This window comes from Telmatherina bonti, assembly GCF_933228915.1.
Source record: "Telmatherina bonti genome assembly, chromosome: 19".
Classification (NCBI taxonomy): domain Eukaryota; kingdom Metazoa; phylum Chordata; class Actinopteri; order Atheriniformes; family Telmatherinidae; genus Telmatherina; species Telmatherina bonti.
The window spans coordinates 10,208,407-10,229,652 of NC_136617.1; the positions used below are offsets into that span (position 1 = coordinate 10,208,407).

Genomic DNA, 21,246 nt, shown 5'->3' on the forward strand with positions numbered 1-21,246 from the left:
TTAGTCAGCCAGTCATTCATTTTCTTTACCGCTTGCCCAAGTAAGGATCATGGGGAAGCGGGAGTTTATCCCTGCAGTCATTGGTCGAAAGACAGGTACACACTGGACAGGTCTCTAGGTCATTTTATTATATATTTTTTTTAAAGACTATCATAGCTAAAATAAGCACCCTCCCAATGACCCTGCAATGAAATGAGTATAGAAAATAAATGGATGGATGACTGGACAGAAAAACTAATGAATAAAATGCCCAAAATGTTTGTTACTGGGGATTAATACGTTAACTGGTTGCTAAAAGTAGCCTGTTTTGGATTAATCTAAACGAAATGATAAAGATGAGCTGTAAAAACAGCAGTGCCAAAGTTAGACTGAAGCATAAGTCATTATGGGATGTGTGGTGTCCATCCTCCTCCCCTATGACCTATTTAAGCCGTCTTTGTTAATGCTAATGAGCCAGCAGTATAAAATGGCATTTCAGTGTTGCTGTATAATGATGGAGCAGCTGGTGCATGACTTACCATTGCAGAGGGATCACCAGCAAAATACATCTGTCCAGCAGTTCCCTGTGCAGCAAAGACTAATGTGTTGAAAACTAATGCTAAGGGCTGTTGACCAAGCAGCAGAAGCTGACAAGCTGGGAATGAGAATGTGTTTGTTTACAGGGATGTAAAGCTGTGAAAGGGAAGGAAGGAGGAAATGACAAACAATGGGCAGTGCAGAGAGGGAAAAGTCCAAAATTACACATGCAGTAAACAGCATGGGAAATGCAAAATCATACTCATGCATGAAATGAGAGAGTAAAGGGAGCTGCTGAGTGTTATTACATGGGATCCTGGACTGGTCTGTAGTTGTGCTGCATAAGTCCCAGCCTGCTGGTGAACTCCATTTTTCTGAAGAGCCGGCTGACTCCCAAATCAATACGTGTTTCCTTTTATTTCATTATATTCTTTACCCAATGAAAAGAAGCTAAAACTGTATGGATGCAGTCTCTTCTGTGTTTGCATATTGCATCACCTGCACTGCAAAAACTGAAATCTAAGTAAGATTAAAAATCTTAAATTGAGTAAACATATGCTTTTTTTTTTTTAAAGGTAAGATCATTCTTAGTTTTTATGCCAGAGAATTCCTCTTGTTTTAAGAGTATTTTTACATATTTTTGGGAAGTTTTGACAAGCCAAAATTTCTTGTTCTGTTGGCAGATAATTTCTCTTATTTTAAGCAACATTTACCTAATTTTTGTTTTTTTTTTTCTTGTTTTTTAAGGCTGAGTTTTTGCAGTGTGCAGGTTTTTTACCGCGTCTGGGATTTGTAGAAAAACAGTTGCAGGATATCTGCATATCAGTCGTGTCATGTTTTTCATGGGATTTTTGCAGAAACATGCCTGATTACTGTTGACAAGATCAGCATGTAGTTGCCTGTTCATTGCTGCAACACTTTGCATTTTTGCTGGCAGCTGCAGATGAAGAACACAACAAGAGTGGGATCTATTCTTTTTTTTTTCCCTTCCTGCTGGGCTAAAGTGAGATTCACAGCCCTTATTAGACTCACAACCTCCTCTGATGCTGCATTGTATTCTGCACTGTTTAAGCTATTGTAGGAGGAAGAATTACATCTGTGCTTGAACAAAGATGAGCATCTTCCTGTGAGAGTTTGGAAAGTTGCTACAAAATGGTGTTCGTACAAAGATTCCCTCTTTTGAAATGAGCTTTCTTTTTCAGTGAGTTATTATCATTGTGCTGTTTTTTTTCCTTCGTTTTTTGTCCTTTTTTTTCCACTTCCTCCACTGTCATTTAGCTGCAGATCAGTGATTTCCAATTCCTTGATGTAATTTTCTTCCTTCATGCCTTCCCTGCAGAAAACTAGATGCCTTTATTTATGATGCTGCAGTGCTGAACTACATGGCCAGAAAGGACGAGGGCTGCAAGGTAAGAAATAGATCTGCTATTCCACAGCTCTGGAAATCGAAGCATTTGTCCATATGGACATCTATTGTTGGAGTCCACTTATCCTGCTGTGAAAATTACCCAAGATGAAATAAAATCTGTGTTCAGTATGATCTTGTGGGAAACGCAACAAGCATGTGAAATGAAGGTTTTGGACAAGACAGAGATCTACTCTAAACACATCGAACACATCTGATGCATTTTTATGTGTCCCTTGTGGCATGTATCAAGTTAATAATGTCATTTTTAGAGAGCATCGGTGTTGATTTATTTATAAGTTTGTATTTGATGCAGCTTTCTCAGTGAGAATAAAAATCCTCCCAGTGATCATTTGTAATAAGGTCTGTGGGAGGCCAGAGCTCCCAGCAGCATCACACAACAGCTTCTGCCGCAGCAATTATTACAACCGATGTGGATCTATATTAATTCCTCCACCGAAACAATATCCCGCTCCACAGCTCTGGGATTCTCAGGGAAGTCGATATTCGAGCCGAGTTAACTGCATCAATGCGACAGTGACTGAAGACAAAAGAGGAAAAAAAATGGCTGCTCATTTTCATCAGTCTCCTTGTGTGCAACAGTTTTTTTGCATTAATGTGTGCGTAAGCTTGGACTTGTGGATGTTTATGTGTGTGTGTGTGTGTGTGTGTGTGTGTGTGTGTGTGTGTGTGTGTGTGTGTGTGTGTTTGATTCCAAAAGGTGATGACCATCGGCTCCGGTAAGGTGTTTGCCACGACGGGTTACGGCATTGCCCTGCACAAGAACTCCCGCTGGAAACGACCACTTGACCTGGCTCTGCTGCAGCTGGTTGGAGATGGTAAGAACATCCACGCTGACTGATTAAATTCACCAAAACGGGAGGAAATAGTTCAGATTATTTCATGCTGTCATGAAATAACATATGAAGAAAGACACAAACTCTTCTTGCAGTTTAAATAAGTTCCTGCATAAGTATGTGTAAGTATAATTTAAATTTTAGGAGACTGAAATGTGGATGTAGGGGTTTTCTACATGACTTTTTTTCCTCTTCTTTCTTCATATCGTCTTACTACTTATCCACACATGCTCATCTTGGCTGCAGGCTACATGATATTTATTAGGATTTTCTTTCTAAACTTCCATCTAACAAGTAAAGTTAGATGTGTTTTTTAAGAATTGATGGTGAGAATTTAAAAGGAAATGAAGTTCAGCCTTCGGTTAGGGATCATTCTGTTACTGATGATAAATAAAGACCCGCGTCAAACCTCTAGGATGAAGACATTTCAGAGAATTCTTGCAAATCTGGAATTCATCTCGAAGAAAATTTATGTTTGGGTGATTATTTCACCTCTTCAATAAAACCAATTAGTGTTGTATTTTGTTGTTGGAAAGCCTGAAGAGTCGCCTTTACAATGAGGTATAATTGGTAAAGATTGTGTGTGTCAGCAGCACGGTTTAACATGTGGGTAGTGCCTCAAAACAATATGCCCATATCCCCTGCAGTATGCAGGCAGATCACTGTCTTTCTTATTTGAACAAAAGGATCCACCTTTTTATTGGATTTGGCTCAAAGAACTTCAACAGATCTTTTTTTTTTTTTTTTTTTGACTGCATTTAAGAGATTTTCAGCCACTTTTAGCCCATTCGTTTTAAAGACGTTCCCTTCTGAATATAAATCAGACACACTTTAAAAGACTAACTCGTCACAGCACACAGTAAACAGTTTTGTTAGCTTCTCCAAAATGTCGAAGTATGACATCTGTGGGTTGAAAGTGAGAAACCTTGGTTTGTTGAACAGTAATTTTTTTTCTAGCTATGCATGGCTACTTTCCTGATTAAAAAACAAAAACATATAAATGAGAAAAATATTGTCCAGGCAAAGTAAGACTTGAGAAAACAAACAGAAGTTATGACATAGACATGCAGAGAGAAGATTGCAGTTTCTAACAGCTCCTTCTGCTGCTTATAATCAGTATTTGAGATAATTTCCCAGTCTGTTCATGTTTGTGTCATTCATTAGCTGTTAGAACAACATCATGTTGCTTCAGGAGGATGTAAAGGAAGTTAAACCAGGAAAATAAGTCACGTTATGTGTTAGCTGTTGGATAGAAAGGAAAAGACTACCATATATACACACATATATACATGTATATGTATATATATATATACATGTATATGTATATATATATACATGTATATGTATATATATACATGTATATATGTATAAATATTTATATATATTTGTATAAATATTTATATATATATATATATATATATATATAGATATATAGATATACATACATGTACTGGCAATATATGTGTCCTTTACAGGTTATATATTATTCACTAAATAACACAAAGGGTTCTAAATTAGTGAAAATATTTATTTAGAAGTATTTTTGTATATGAGACCAACTCAAGTCAGAGAGAGGAACGAAAAAAAAAATTTGTGTTTGGAGATCATTACAAGTTCCAGAACCTTTCACTGCATAAATCATCATTATTAAGTTTTGCATCTGCTGCATCTGTCTACTCATTCACTGTGGAGAATTTGAAGGTTTGTCATTCTGTGTTGCATGCAGAGATGCCAACATCTCCTGTTGCCTCTGTTTTCCGTCATTGTCACCTAACTAGCATTTTCTGTGCACCTGAATGCAAAATCTGTATATTAAAGATTATTCTGCCTAAATCTAAGCTCATGCAAAATGCAAGCGGAGAAAAGTCGGAATCTGTGCATACAACAGGCCTCAAATTGGTATCTAAAAGTGTTCTTTCCTCACAAGATGCAAATCTGACTGGATGCTTAGCTTATTAGACACTGAGCAGTCCATGGAGTAACTTGTTTGTTTTTATTGCATGAGCATCTGCAAAACTACACACAACACAGAAATTTCTTTTCTTTTTCTTTTATTTATTTTGCACATGGTTTTGCACAACGTCATGTCACAACAATAACAACAAAAATCAAAAGAACATTTTTAGTCCAACACCAAAATAGAAAAAGCAGTAACGCACTATCGCATCAATAACAGGTTTCACGGCTCTAAACAGCCGTCACTGGTCAATCGACCGCGCTGTCCAAAACAACATAAAACATGAACAGAAATCACAAAATTGTACACCATGCGTGAACTTTAGCATATGCTAACCACAAATGCTAAGTTATTTTATAACCAATGGGAAATGATTAGCTTGGCCCACTCGCTTGCTAACTGAGTTAAAGAAAATAATACAACACAACCGTCACAGCCCTGAAAACATTTTCAAAGCTACACATTGTTTTATTAACCACAAAATCAAGAAAATAAATACGTTAACAACTTTAGTATTTAAATTTACAGACTTATGTAAGCCAAGCATGAAATGAAAAGACTGGAGTCCAGTCTGCAGTGTACAACGCTTAAACTTCCTCATTTTTACTGACACCTCAAAGATGTACTGCGCAACTCAGCTGCTAAGTTTGCCCACATTAAACGAAACATACATTTTAAATAAATACCATCACAAAAAAAAATTGTATTTGATGTCCATTTCATATTTTTTATATATTTCACTACAAGAGAAAGCCATTTATTAGTGCTGCCAAGCATTTCACTTGAACCTTTCATTAATGTCATAACTTGTCACGTGATACATCAAAAGTGTGAGGACATAAGCATAATGCTTGACATCTGGACCATTAAGTTTTGCTTCTTGGAGCCAATGACATGCTAATGCTGTGAAAGCATGCTAATGCTACCTCTGGTACTTGCTAGCTACTGCTAACATTTACTGCTCATTGTTGTGATTTTATTTTCTTTCTCTTTGTAATAAAGAGGTTAACTTTAAGAGTAAGTAAACATGTTAGAGGTAATTAAAGCAGCTTTCTTTCTATTTGAGTCATATAGCTCAAAAACAGTTTTTAGCAATAGTTATTTTGTTCAGCCGTATATATTACTGTTTTCCATAGGTATTCAGTGATTTTTGTTTGATGAAGATTATACTAGAATTCCAGCTGCTGAAATATTTTATAACATGATGATGAAACCAATACTTACAAGAATTTGTACAAACCAACTTGTTACACAAGGGAAATGATAAAAGAAAACTTTTATTTCTTTATTGCACCAAAAAGCAGGCATAGAAGAAAGAACATTAAAAATTCACAAATGCAATCAATTATTTATGAAGATAAACAACCTATATATTCAAGTTAAAATGAAACTGACATTGGTTCGCTTGTGCATTACCCAATGGTTTCATATTTGTTGCTCTCATGTATCATAGTAAAGGGTTGGACACAGTTTAAACAGTCGATCTCTGGCATCCATTTGGAGCAAAAATTTGCTCAGTCTAAACTGGATTCATAGCGATGTACAAAAGAAAGTGAGCTAAAATGGTAACATATATATTTAAATACCAGTAGAGCATTAAGAAACCCATGGATGTGAATAAATGCTCATGTGCTGTGTAAAAACTAATTATTTATTTATTAATTTATTTATTTTCAGATTGCAGCAGAGGCCCTGCTGCGTCTTGCATTTCATGTTTTTTTTTCCTTTGGCTTGTGCCGTTTTGGCTAATTCTTCTCCCAGCATGGTTCATCAAGAGCTTCAACATTGAGCTCCAGCTATCTTTTAATCAACCTCTACAACATGACATGAATTCATCATGCACTGTACATGGTCTGTGGTGCTTAACAGGTCTTATAATTGTTCCCAGTAATGAATCTCTTTGTCAGAGTGATGTCGTTTCCTTTTTTCTGCACATGGTCGGTCATCAAATTGGCTCCCCTGGGGAGCAATTTTAGCCTCTTTGCAATTAGTGAGCTTGAGATGGTGACAAATGCCTCAGTGGCAGCACTGACAGAACCTCCCAGGAGGGGAGAGCAGTGTAAGCTGATGGCATGTGGATGCTAAAACTGGTGTGCGTGTTCAGTAGAAAATAAGATGTCTGGATTGGATGGGTAGCACCAGACAGAAATGATTAAATACAAATTTCAACTTGCTGTTGATTAAGTGATATGAGAGAGAAAAATCTGTTTTTAGTCAGTTTTAGGTACATATTTTTATATTTTGACAATGGATTTTTAACTATATCATAGCAACTTAGCATAGCATGTCATCGTTACCTATTTTTGTCCCAGTTTAAAGAAATAGACAGTCTGATAATAAATCCCATCAGTACAACAAAGTAGAAACTCTAACTAATGTTCAGCTGCTATCAGTTTTACTTCTAATGTTATCATCATCCCAGCAGTTGGCGAATATGCTGTGCCTCATGAACTTTTGATGCCGAACTGCTGCAAAGGTTTCATTGAGCAGAGCTGAAAGAAATGCAAATTCAAACTTCAACTAAAGCATGAGTGATTAATGAGACATGACCTGCTGTGCTGAGAATTATAATCAAATTAATTCATTTAAAAATTCATGGAACTTATTTAGAAAGCTGAAATAAAACAAGCCATTTTCCCACCTTAGTTCTGTTGTGTTTTGGTGTGTATTCTGACATTTTATTGTAGTTTTTGGCTGTGAAAGTTGTTAGATCTGTTGTTAGAAGGCTGCTGTTTTTATATCACTAAACTATGAAGAAGTGGATCAGCTAAACGACATTTCTGCGAGATTTGAGAGAGAGCAGGAAGATGAAACGCTTCCCCAACTGGATCCTGCTGACCAGCCTTTTGTCCTCCAGGCAGGGGAAGTCTGTGGGCCCTGAGATCTGTTAAGGCTGGGAAAGCAGCAAGCTCAGATTAGATCCCAAGCAGGGTGCTTAGAGACTGAGCTCACCAGTTTGCTAGGTTTCTCGCTGACATTTTCAATCTGTCCTTTGCAACTATACCTCTATATCAGTCTGCCTTAAAACCTATCATATCATCTTTACTTCACTGATGAATATCACCTCCCTGCTCCCTCTACAACTACAGACCCTCACAGATGAGGTCTCCATTTGCTTTGAAGGACTGGTTCTAGGGCACCTGAAATCATCTGTGTCTCTCGATTTGACCATCAACATATAGACATACAGGCCTGACAGTGGAGGGTGCCTTAAGGCTGCGTGCATACTGAGAAAGAGTTCCATGTTGGGATGCTTTATGTTGGTTACAGTGCAGCTTTTAATGCTGTCTCATCCACAAAGTTGATCACAAATATGCTATAGCTCGGCCTTAGCAAGCATGTTTTTGGTTGGACTTTCTCAGGGAACACCCACAGACTGTAAGACTTTCTATCCCTGTGCCTAAACAACCTTCACGTCCAGTACGAGAGTGCTGCAGGGCTGTGAGCAAGCAGCAACCTCCGGCAGTTCAAAGTGAAGCATGTTTACAGCCTGGTACAAAAATCCCTTTTTGGTTTAATAGGTCAGGTTTACCTTCATGACAACTGTGGGGGGCGTGAATTTTTTTGTAACTCGTCCGTTTAAAAGCAATTTAATCTCGAAAATTCGGCATATTTAGGGGGCGTGTCCTTTTGATTGACAAGTACCCGATCTCCTACTCTAAGTAAGAAGAACGCAGAACAACCGCGGTTTTTAGCAGGTTAAGAACGTGACTTAGCTTTAGCCCGCTTACCTCCGTTAGCTGGTTAGCTCCTGTTAGCTCCGGGTTAACTCGGTTAGCTCTTACCTAAGCAGCTTGGAGTTTGCTTGATGTCAATCATCCACCATGACGCTCACAGCCCCCCTCTCAGTTTCACCTCTTTGCCCATATTTGTATTTTCCGGGCGATGCATGCCCCTGCCAAGATGGAGATGGTAGGAACCGCCCACCGAGCTTCAATTCAGCACTTCGTAAACCTGTAGGTGACGTCACGGAGGCTCTGTCCATCTTTTTCTGGACAGTCTATGGCAGTGAGTTTAGCCTGCTAGCTTATCGCCGCCTGTACATCGTAACCCTGCTTCAACAAAGTCCTTCAACAAATGGGAATGCTGTTGGCTAATAGAGATGAGATGTTGTAACCATAACAACCTCTTCCTGAACATCAAAAAGATCAGAGAACTTATTAATTTCAGGTGAAAAAGAGCAGAGCTCAGGGCACCGGGGAGTAGAAAAGTGTCCCTCACTGCATCACCACTTGGTTCAGAAACTGTTCTGCAGCCAACAGAGCTCCTCTTCGGAGGATGAGGAAAACAGTCCAGAAGGTCATCTACCACCACAGAGCTGAGAATTTTAAACAGTTTCCATCCAGCAGAAATCAGCTGAAACCTTCCTTGCCGTTCCATTTTCTCCTCCACGCAGCCGACATCACAGCTAATCAGTGTTGTGCAAGTTCATGCTTCTCATGAACTACAGGTCGTTTCATTTGTTTTAGGTTAGAAGTGAGAATGAAAGACTAAACCTGAGAAAGAAAAGGTCGCAGTCGCAGAGTGTTATGTCTCTAGACTGGGAATGCATGTGGAATAGAATCTGTTCCACATAAATTTACCGACATTTGTTTGACAGATGTAAAGTCTTCTGAAGGCAGCGTCCAGAAACGCATTACATTCACTTTGGAGAAAAAAAACAACAGTTTTTCATAATCAATACGACCCCCCCCTCCACCCAAAACTTCTGCTCTGAATTAAAACATAAACTTCTGTGGCTTCACAGCAGAAATTATTTTGTATTTCAGCACATATGATCAGTTCAATTGGTCTCAGCTCAGCTGCTGTGAACTCAGAAGTGTTTGCTTAAAGAGGTGCTATTATGGTATTTGGAGTTTTCTGAGCTTTCTACAGTGTTACAGTGTTTAATCCTCATCAGACATGTGAACGACACTGTTTTTTATCACCTAAACGCATGTTTGAGTTTGAGTTTGAGTTCCAGCACGCTCTCCGTTCAGTTTCCATGGCGATGAAAAACGTGTCGTTTTAGAGAGTTTTTTCTACTTGGAAATCCTTGTGACGTCCCGGGGGATAAGGTTCGGTGATTGGTTACCTTCTACTGGTTAACAAGGGCATGTACAAATACATCAGGTGGGTGGAAAACGTGGGATAAAGTTATTTCCAACGATGGCTGGTGAGTTTACCAAAGAGAGACATCCTACTGCATTCCTTGCTGTGGGTTGCTGTTTTCCACTTCGTTTTCAGGGTCTGATTCAGGTTCCAACATGTACGGCTGTATGCTATGTGTTGACATTGTATTGAGTTCATATTAGCCTAATCCTTCTGTTTATGAGATGTTACAATGACGGCGAAAGCAGGTGCGGTGGCGGGAGGCGGGGCTTAATGCGGAAGAGTCTCAATCCACTCGTTTTGCCCACAGGCTGATCTGACAGCCTACGGAGAGGGTCAGTCTGAAGTAAATAAAGCCATTTGTGACAATAACTCGATCAATCCCAGCCCTTCTGGTCTCAGAAATAAATGTAAATTAGCCTTAAATGCACATAATAGTTCCACTTTAAAATGATCTTGACCAGTAAGAACATTTTAAAGGTTTTCCTTTACTGGAATGTGTGAGAGAGGACTTTGCACAACCTGACTTCTGAGTGTTGCAAACATTCACTGTTCCGATCAGCTTTACACAAAACATTCAGCTCAGGATAGAGTCCCTTTCTTTTTTTTTTTTTTTACCAGAATCACGTATTCATGATAGAATATGTAATGACTGGCAGGGTCCCTCAGTACTGGTCTTCGAGGACCACTGTCCTGCAGGTGTTAGACGCTTTTCTGCAGCAACACACCTCATTCAAATAAACTCTGAAATCTTATATTCTGTTCTGCATGAATATGTTAACGACTCATTCATCTGAAGGAGGTGTTTTGCAGTAATAAACAATCTGAAAGTTGCTGATCCCCGGAGTGAATTCTGTTGTGGAATCTAGAAGCCTTTTGTCAGCAACGCTCTGAATGTCTACTGTGTCACTAAACAGCCTGGACGCAGTGACAAACTGAACCTGGTGAAATGTAGCAACGACATGACTTTCCACATCAACTGCTGGCTCCTAAAATCCTTAAACTAATAAAAATCTTATCTACCTAACCTAGAGACAAGACAATCCCCATACGCATCAAGCTGAATTAAATTCAACAACTTGGAGGAAAAAGAACATATTTCTGCTGATCTCATTGCTTTAGAAAAACTGATTTTTATCTGTGGAAAAGGATCTCATTAAGAAAAGCAGACAACTTTTTTGCAGGGTGGCAAATTATCTTGTTAATTCTGAAAGATAGAGCTTTTTTTTTTCTTTTCCCAAGTGAATGCAAGCCGCTTGAATTCTTCAAAGTAATGCTGCAAAACAGCCAGATGAAGGAATGAATGCATTTATAACTGCCACTTCTCCACTTCACTATTCCTTTGTCACTCACACAGATTCATGCTGACGGAGCAAAGTCAATAAAGCCACCTCTCACACCAGAGTGATAGAAAGAACATGGGCAGATTGTGGCATTGAAGCTGGAACAAAGTGCAGCGGGAGGAATTGATTTTGCTGTTTTTCACGTTCTCTTTGTAAATAACTTGGAGTCCTCAGAGACAAACATGTTGATCTTTATTTTATGGAGTTATAGTGACAAATAGTTGTCTGAACTTTCATGTGATGTTTGCTTTATTTCAGTCTCTCAGACTAGAACCAATCAGATCGTGAGCTTTTTGTGTTTTAATGTTTACATTTTGGTTTCGGTTAATGTTGCAGAGCTTGTAGACACAAAGCGTCAGTCAATGGAATAAGACTTTTCATAAAGTTTGTGTTGAGGTAACATGACGTTTGTTTAATAGGTTCATTTAATGAAAGAATACTCATCCGTCCATCCTTCCGTCTGTCCATCCATCCATCTAACTATCCATCCATCTATCTATCTATCTATCTATCTATCTATCTATCCATCCATCCATCTGTGCGTGCATCCATCCATCCATCTAACTATCCATTCATCCATCCATCCATCCATTCATCCATCCGTCTATCCATCTATCTATCTATCTATCCATCCATCCATCCGTCTATCTATCCATCCATCCATCTATCCATCCATCCATCCATCCATCAATCCGTCCTCCATCTATCTATCCATCCATCCATCCGTCTATCCATCCATCCATCCATCTATCCATCCATCCATCCATCCGTCAATCCGTCCTCCATCTATCTATCTATCCATCCATCTCTCCATCCATTCATCTATCCATACATCAAGACCTGCTGCTGATGGAACACCTCAGTCACTGGGACGTATGTGTCCAAATTCTCACAAATTCTAACTCAGAGTTCTGAGTCGTAAGTTGAATTCACAGTTTGCTTTAATTCGCATTGAAAAAGGAAGAATATTTTAACGTAAAAAAACATTTACAACTATGGTCTGGAAACATTTAGGATGTTCAGTTACAATGTTTAATGTTGTATCAAAACGAACTTAAAGCAGTTGTTGCTGTATGTTTATGTAGTTTTGGTGCAAACACAAACTGTTTCGTTCTCACAGAGAAACAAATGAATCACTTCTTGTTTTGGTTTTTCTGGCTGTAGCTGAACTTTTTAGGACCTAATGTCTAAAAACTAGTGTGCTTTATCAGTTTTGCTTTACATTTTGATATCCACATCCACATACATCTTTCATTCTGACATGACAGTGATTATAATCAGTCATTTGGAATTGACATAAAATTGCTTATTTTCATCATAATCCACTGTGTTGTCTTCTGAGTCTGCACCAGTCAGGAACATACTTGGACGTATTTTTTATGTACATGCATTTAAAGTAATAATAACAATAATAATAATAATAATAATAATGGGTCAAATGAAAATAGAAATTAACAACGGCTGAAATATTTCAGGGCATCATTCCTCTATCTTACGCTCCTGGTTCATGGCATTTCTTTACAGAACCATCTTGTTAATGGAGTTTAAATTCTTTAAAAGTCCAAATCTGACATGTATATGAATAATTTCATTCACTGTATATATGTTGTCTCTATCTGCTTCATTTGTAATATTCATAAAATGAAGCCTTTGACACGCGGCAGTGTGAGTCGAGTGTCTTTGTTAGATTTGTTCTTTCAGAACGAACAGAAAACATAGATTTTTTTTGTCTTTTGTCTTTTAGTTTTGCACAGAAAACTTCATTAAATGTTAAACTTTATAGTCATAGTTGATCAAAGTTCCCATTCCTGGCATTCAGGTAGAGAAAAATTAATTTACAAAATCTTTTGTCTTTTCATTGTAAAAGATGAATGAACACTTTTTTTTGCTGTTTTTTGCTGGATGTCAAAAGCTGATAAGGTGCCTGTTTGTGTCAGACATCACTCAGAATCAACACTTATACTCTGTCCTACTCAACCTACGGCCATTTGTTGCTTCATTTCAGCTGACAGCCAAACTTCAGACCAGAATCCTTACTTTTACAGCTCTGAATGACATTACAGACCACCCCTTTTCTGTTTATAGAACTGACAACATTTTCCTAAATGAACAGAAAAATGCTTAGACCAGATAAGTGAAATAAAGTCAAACCTTGTTAACCTGTGTTAGGCCAGAAGACTGCTTTTGCTTTACTTCACAAACAGCTTTGAACTGGCTCAAATGAACAACCTGATGTGTTTTCCCAGTCTAGTTTAAATCACACTGCAGGTACTGAAGGGAGGATGGATGATGGGACGTGTCACATGATGGTGCCCCCGTCTGTAAAAGGCCAGTCTGCAACAGCTTCCCGCTGCTGCTGTGAGCACAGCTGGACATGATCTGTCTGCATGCGAGAGGTGAAGCTGTGGCTGATGTGGTTCATGCTCCAACTTGTGGTCAAATTTGTGTTGGGAAGCGCACGTCCAGCAGAGCATCTTTTGACAGATGTTTCCAGCACACCGCAGAGACGTGGCGATCATTATCAGCATTTAAAAGACATTTAAATCATCGTCACAGCAAATCATAACAAGCAAAGCGCAGCCACAACTACACTGTCACTGTGACAGCTGTGTTATCTCAAGGCAGAAGTCAGGATCTAAGCTGCAGTCTGTTTCCACAGCCGTCACTCAGAAAGCTGGTGAGGTTTTTTTTTTTTCCTTCTTTTGTAAATGCAGCAGTGCTGACTTGTGTTCCTACAGCTGAGCATATTGTGACAGCTGCTGCAACATCATACAGATTTTCTTTCCCCAACAGTTCAGAAATGCTCAGATATAATTGAGATGAATTGCAAAACAAAAGACAAGGCAGTCTGGCTGCAGAGCTCCACTGTGAGGACAGTTCCAGTGCAGACTCCACTCTCAGGCCACTTTCACCATGGGGCAAGAAAAAAACAGTTTTTTTTTTTTTTTTTAAAGTTGCATAGAAGAGTTGTTTAAATAAAATTCACTGACAATATTGTTGTGTTATATAACCTGTGTCCCATCTTGTATCATGTTTTAACTCTTTAATGCCCAATCTTAATACAACTGGGCACTCAATCTGACGTCTGTATTTGCCGCTATCACAAAATCTGGAAAAAAAAAAAGAGTTTTTTTATGGTATTTTTATCATTTGTTATTATGTGACAAGTCAAAATGATTGTAGTGTAACCTTCTGCCTTCTGGCCACCAGGGGGCAGGAGACCAGTATCAACAGGCTTTTAAGTTAAGTTTCTACCAGAAAATTATGCAAAATGTCTCAGAAACTGTGGGTATCAAATATGATACATTTGGCTTTGTAGCGTTAAATAAAAAGATTTAAATATTTTTCTGACTAAAATGCACTGAGGACTCCGCAGACAGCGTGTTTTACCACTTTGTCCTGTTACAAAAAGCATAAGTCATAAATAACTCTATAAATAACAATATGCATCCTGATCAAACACACATACAGTCTCCTCCTAATGGAGTCACCATGCGGTGATCGCCATTGTCATGGTGGGTTGGTAGCGGCCTCCACTGTTCTAATGGGTGGTGCTGGGCGCCCCTGCCTGCCATGGACTGGGTGGGTCTTGCAGTGGTGGCCTCTGTGGTCATGATTAGCATCCCAGCGCAGATGTATCCCTAAGATATCACTTCTTCATCGTGCACAAAGCCTGCTGTAGGGTCTAATGTTTGCCTGAGCGGTTGGATGAGAGTGTTTTATATGTTTTAGCTATGTGAGTGTGTGAAAACAGGAGTGGGTGTGTTAGGCTTCAGGTGAGTTACATGTTTTTGTCCGTGAAGGCTTGTTTTTAGCCACGTTTTAGTTTTGCTTTTTATTCTGTAAATCACTTTGTGCTGCTTTTGTATAAAAGTGCTGTAGAAATAAATTTTGATTGACTGATAAAGCATCTTTTTAAATTTATAATCCTACTTTTAAAGTTATTGGTACAGTCTGCTGATTCTAATATAAAAAATATTGATAAATACGTATGATAGGCTAGCTGTACATGTACTTAAACAGTAAGTCTAAAGTCTGTAGCTAAATGGGATGTTTTCATTATTTTTTCACTGATGACAACACCAGTTATTGTTTTATTTACCATTTTTATGAGTTTAGTTTCAGTTTGAATAGTGGAGTGCTGCTTATTCCAGTTTTATTTTCATAGCATTCAGTGTTAGAGAAGCATAGAGCTGTCACCCAAATAAAAACAGGACTTTTTCACGTTATAACATCAGTTTTATTGTAAAAACATCAATTGTATCACATTATGTGATAAGTTTTATTGTAAAACAATTAAACTTATGACATTACAATCTGAAAGTTTCACAGCGTGTCGTAGGTCTGCAGCCAGAACCCTCTAAAAAAAAAAAAAAAAATGGCCTGAAATGAATCCTCAGCTCTTCTCCCAACCCACCCCCACACCCCACAACACTGTTCTAAGTGGCACTCATGCTTTGTGTCTTTCACAAAATATCTCCTTTTTCTCCTGTCTGATCATACATTTTATCATGACAGAGAAAAATACTTTTTATTCGAGGGACTAAAAAAAAGCAAAAAAACCTTCATTTTTGTTTCGTTTGTTCCTGCAGCGCTGCATGCTTGGTTAGCAAACACAGAGTAGCATCAAATAACAGCCGTAAAAGTAAAAGTGTTCAAGTTTGACCACCATATTTCTAATGGCTCTGCAGAAGGAACTTTTGCAAAGCCTCATATTTAGGAAAGCATGAGAAACGAGACCACTTAGACGTCCCCACGTTCTGCACACAGCACCCGTCCTCCCCTCGCTCACCATGAAAGCATCCTTTCACTCAGGCTGGTCCTTCAATCTTCACCTGTTCTCGCAGAGCTTTATCTTGACAAAGCAATTTCTTTCCCAGATGAAGGAACTGCGCAATGACATGACGGCGGGAATGACGGTAGCTCACATAATTTACTTCTGTCACTCACGACGGAGCCGTTACAGTAACTCTAAATGATTTTCCTGTGTTTTCTGTCCCATCCAATATTTCTCTAAGCAAAATTCCCTTTTGCTTATTTACACACTCAATATTGCTGCTGTCCAGAATGTCACAGAGAATAGAACGTCTAATCCAATCAGATATGGCAGGAAAAAAATTAAATTAGATACAAAAACAGAGAGACCAAGCGTAGCCAATTTTTCTGTTTGCCAAGCTGGCTAAAAAAAAAAAAAGGGCTTGCGTCCACAGAAATGAGTAAAATGTAAACAGAAACATCATTCTACTGTTTGCAAATCATAAAATAAAACACATTAATCTAATACATGATTCAAAGTTCCACAAAGACGCTCTCTTTGTTTAAATATGCTGAATAGACACTGTAAATATGTGGGAGATGTACTTGCAGCCGATCAGCAGTTTCAGGCTTCCTTTTCCTTTGTTTTTCATTTTTCAGGCGGTCGGAACTGGTTTAGTATCCAGATTTGTTATTTATGTAGCTGCGTTGTTGCGCTGTGTCCAAGCGATGGTTCAGCATTGCTTTGCAGAAATAAGCAAAGATTTTCCTGAATGCATTTATAAATGAAAACAGATGGGGTTATATTGACAGTTCAGATATTTCACTGTTCCCAGTTTGAATAATAAGGGACGGTTAGCACTGTGGCCTCACAGCAAGAGGTTTGCTTGTTTGAGCCTAAACTAGGGGAAGTTTGAGTGGAGTTGGCATGTTCTTCCCATGAATGTGTGGATTCTGGTTACTCCGGTCTCCTCCCAAGGTAAATTGTCCGAGGAATGAGTGAGAGCGTGGATGGTTGTGTGTTGGCCCTGTGATAAAATGGCGACCTGTCCAGGGTGTACCCTACCACTCGCCCAGTGACTGCTGGGATAGGCTCCAGCTTCCCTGTGACCCTTAATTGGAACAACGGCTAGGAAAATGGATGGATGGATGAATAATGTCTAAATTAGATGCAAAAAAGAAAAATCATTCCAGAAACACAAACTTGTCCATTTCTAATCATTTTACTAGTGATTGAAGCAGAAAAGGAGACCAACAAAACAACTAAGACCTTTCTAAATAAAAAGAAAAAAGGACCACTAACCTTGCAACTGAGAAATAAAGCTGACCTCCCAACCTTGATACTTCAACAGGAGAAAAGGGCAGCTCTTAATGGAAAGGAGAATCTGACAAATTAATTATAGATTTATTAAATAAGCAACTGCACTACCATAACCACCAAGTCTGCACAATACTGAGTCAGGAGGTTCTTCTCTCTCCTTCTCTCTCCTCCAAGTTCAGCCTCCTCATCCTCCATCCCCCAGAAATCACTCAGAGCAAAATGTACTGAAGGATGTCTGTTGTCCTAAAATATACCTGGAAGAGAGAGGAGGCTTGTCAATGTTGGGGTGTGACTACTTTTTTTTTTGTCACAAACAGATTTAATGTTCATCTAAAAGCAATTATTAGATTATGTATTCGCTTGCAGGTAATAATGTTGAGATGATACAGTTGTGAAATCCTTCATGCGCCGTTGAATTTGCTTTAAAGTGATGCTCTGAAGCAAGGACGTCTCACTTTATTAAGTCTCGCACTTCACTTCCTCTCCACTTAACGTGTCTCTCAGGTGGGAGGAAGTAAGCCACAAAGAGTCACTGAGTGGAGGATCGAGTGAATTGTGTGCAAACCGGGAGAAGAAATGATGTGGGTGGTTGAGTTACGCAAAGAGCAAGGACTATTGAAAGCACCTGAGTTAAGTTTAGTGAGTATTATGGGTGTAAAAGTATTCTTTGGATTTCTGTATTGATATTTTTGTTATTTTTAGTTTGGAATACTTCTATTAGCTTGTTGATCTACATTAACAGTAAGAATTTGATGTGCTTTTGAAAGATGTTAAATTATTTGTTTTGTTTGAGTTGTCATTCTAGTTTAATTAGGAAAATGCCAAAATGCTAGTATATGGTTTACAGCTATGATATAATCAGACTGTACTACCTCAGTTATTATAAGTCATTTCTATAATTAGTTAAAGTCTGTGCGTAAAAGTAACGTTAACACAATGTCTGGCTTTAATGTGTACAAACATGCTTATGTTGTTTTTGCAGTATGTGAATATTTGAAGTTAAACATACAGAATTTGGCGTATTTTATTTTTGTTAAACCAACACTGCAACACTGACCTTATGTCTGCGTTTCTAACTCGTTTTGAAGCCTCGCTGACGGAAGACAGGATGCAAGATGGATGCAGAATCGCCGTCAGTAGAGGGCGCCAAAGTGTGATAAACGTTCACAGTTCAAAGAACTTTCCGATTTGTCCTCAGGAATGCAACTTTTGATTTTTTTTTTTTTTTTCTTCATTTTTTTAATTCCAAATGAAGGGAAAGTGATTGTCGTTTCAACGCCTTTCTGGAACACTAGAAAGTTTGTGGCCTCTCCCAAAAGCTGATATAAAACTTCACAGATTGTAATATTTTTCCACCTTTTACTAATATCACTGTCAGCTTTGTTTCTAATCAAAAGTAAGATATTTATTTAAATGATTTTAAACCTTTAATTGATGTTCAAAAGTTTCTGAAAAATGTCCCAAAGTTCATGTGAAAAAAGTTATTTCCTATAAAATGCATGTTTGGGAACTTTTTGTGGTTTATTTATTTATATAACAATAGAAACAGTGACATTGTCTGATCAAATCAGGCATTTAGGGGTTGAAACTCTTGGAATATTTATGATGTTATGATGCATTTGCAGATTTTTTTTTTTTTTTTTTAATAAGATTTTAAGATAACTCGAAATGAGGAAACAAAGTGGAGAAAAAAAATGATTCTATGATGTTTTTAGAGCTGTTTTTGGAAGCAGACATTTTTGTCCTCTCAGGGTATAAAAGGGACTTTTGTCCCCAGTGTCATAATGACCTTTATACAAACCAGAAATATAAGTTTCATAGTTTTTAAAGAAGCATTGTGTCGCACAAAATCATTCAAGATAACACAACCAAAATGCTGACCAAAAATGGAGGCAAAAAATGACCTGAAAGGACCAAAAAAAAAAGTATTCTGACTGTTAACTCAATTCTTTTATTTGTTCAAGAGAACAGAAAACAGGAATTTGGAATTTATTCAACATTCATGGCAACACAGAGCTGAGGAGGAAAGCGGTTTGCCGTTGGCCTGAGTCCTGAGCACTGGCTATCAATCACATTTTATCTTCTTGGGCCAGGAGACTACCCCCCTACAAGCTAGCGATTAGCCAAGTTGTCACTGACATGAGCAAGATGTGCCGTTCACTGTGTGTGAATGTTGAAGTGAGGTGTGTATCTGATAAAACAGACCAGCATAAAACCAGTATGTGACATCATCTAAATGAATTCATCAAATTTAAATGGTAATTGTGACTTTAGCATTTGGGAAATCATTAAACACGTTCCTACTGGTGATGTTACATGTGCAAGAAATATTTTTGTATGGTCACATTATTTCACACCTTTCTACGCCTTTTACATTTCTGCAATGAGCTACAGGTGTCGAACAAAAGCTGTTGGTGAAAGCTTCGAGACGGAATAAAAACTTTTTATCTGGGCTGGAAGAAAAGCCTGTTGATGCCATCAGCGTTTGATAGGAAATCATCTGATTTCTGTAGGTTTCGAACTGCCTCAGGTGACAATGGCTTCAGCTGCATGCCTTTCTGCACAGATTGGATGGAGAAGATATTTCTCACAACGTCTCTGAGAGAATTAGCTTCTTAGGGCTTAGCTCCCCATCCTGCACCAACAAAAAGTAATGAATACTGGAACAATGACCAGGGTTGAAGGGAAATAAATTTAACTAAGTTGATTTGTTCTTATATCAGAAGGAAACTGTCACAAGTCAACAAATTGAAACACGGATCCTATTTTATGCTCTGGCTTATCCCCACCTGTTCCTTTCATTTGCAGTGCAGGTGAGAGAGGATACAGAAACTCTGTCTGTCTGCTAGCTCTTTGTGGGAAGGATTTACGTACCAACGACTGCTGTGATTACCATATTTACAGTAAGACAAAAAAAGAAGAGGCAGAGAAACAGATGGGAAAAGAGCACCCAGATGAGCGCTCATTGAAACTCCATGAATTAGATTACGAGACTGAATGAACATGCGTATTAGTGTCTATTGTCAGTCGGGAGCAGGGTGAGAGGAGGAAGGTTACACGCAGTTGAGCCTGTTTAATTCAGCTTTGAACATTTGAATTCCCACACCACATTTGTGGATGGGAAATTTGGCTCACTGTGATTTGTATTGGAGCAAGATTTCGGCTTTGTTTGAGCAGATTTGAGGTTTCAGTCAACACGGCTGAGTGGTGGCAGTCTAATCCATGTGGCAGGGCTTTCTGGTGGGGTTTCCAGGCAGTCTTAATTAACCCGGAGGTCGATTAATAATAAGGAACTGGATCTCCATTAACTTGGGCATCTTCAGTGGGTACAGTGACAGACTCTGAGCATCTTTAGAAGACGGTGCTGTACAGTCTGCTCGTACAGAAGCCTCTGAAGAAAAAGCACAACTTCCTCGGCGAAGTCTGACTCTCTTTGATTAAAGCATTAATGGTCAGAACTGGGAGTACCATTACACTAGAGTTCAGAGTGTGTATCTCGTGTGTGGTTTGATAGTTTGAGCGGGAAATGTAATATTTGTGTATTTTCCATCCTTTCATCTCCCATGTGCTGTCGCATCCTCTGCCCTCCATCTTCCCGCCTCCGACATGGAGCCCTTTTACCGACTGCTTCAAAGGGCTCGTCTCTCCTCAAGACACTGTCTCTAATACCCAATTTCTCCTTTCGATCACATCTTTTTTTGCTGCAAATGTCCATTAAATCTTACCTTTTGCTGCTCTTTCTTGTGTTCTTTGAGTCTTTCCCCATTGTTCTACTTGTGCTAAAAATCCCTTTTATCTTGTTTTTTTCCATCCCGTTTTGCTTGCTCCTACAGATCCATGCATCTACAAACTGATGACACTCTTCCATCTTCTTCCATCTTTATTTTCTCTCGTTCCAATCTTCCTAACTGACTTCTCTAATGTCTGTCTTCTCCCTCAGGGGAACAGACACCTTGATTGCATAACAAAGAGGTGGTAATCTCACTTCAGCATTTTATACA

The 21,246-nt window shown here is 38.6% G+C and overlaps 1 protein-coding gene across 1 annotated transcript in view; it reads left to right on the forward strand.

Moving 5' to 3' along the window:
* grin2da (glutamate receptor, ionotropic, N-methyl D-aspartate 2D, a) overlaps positions 1 to 21,246 on the forward strand; it is a gene marked incomplete at both ends in the record, with an annotated part of 358,506 nt that overhangs the window by 320,541 nt on the left and 16,719 nt on the right. The window contains 2 exons of the mRNA XM_079259282.1: positions 1,856 to 1,925; positions 2,643 to 2,760. Coding sequence (XP_079115408.1) covers positions 1,856 to 1,925; positions 2,643 to 2,760 — 188 coding nt within the window. The remainder of the gene's footprint in view (positions 1 to 1,855; positions 1,926 to 2,642; positions 2,761 to 21,246) is intronic.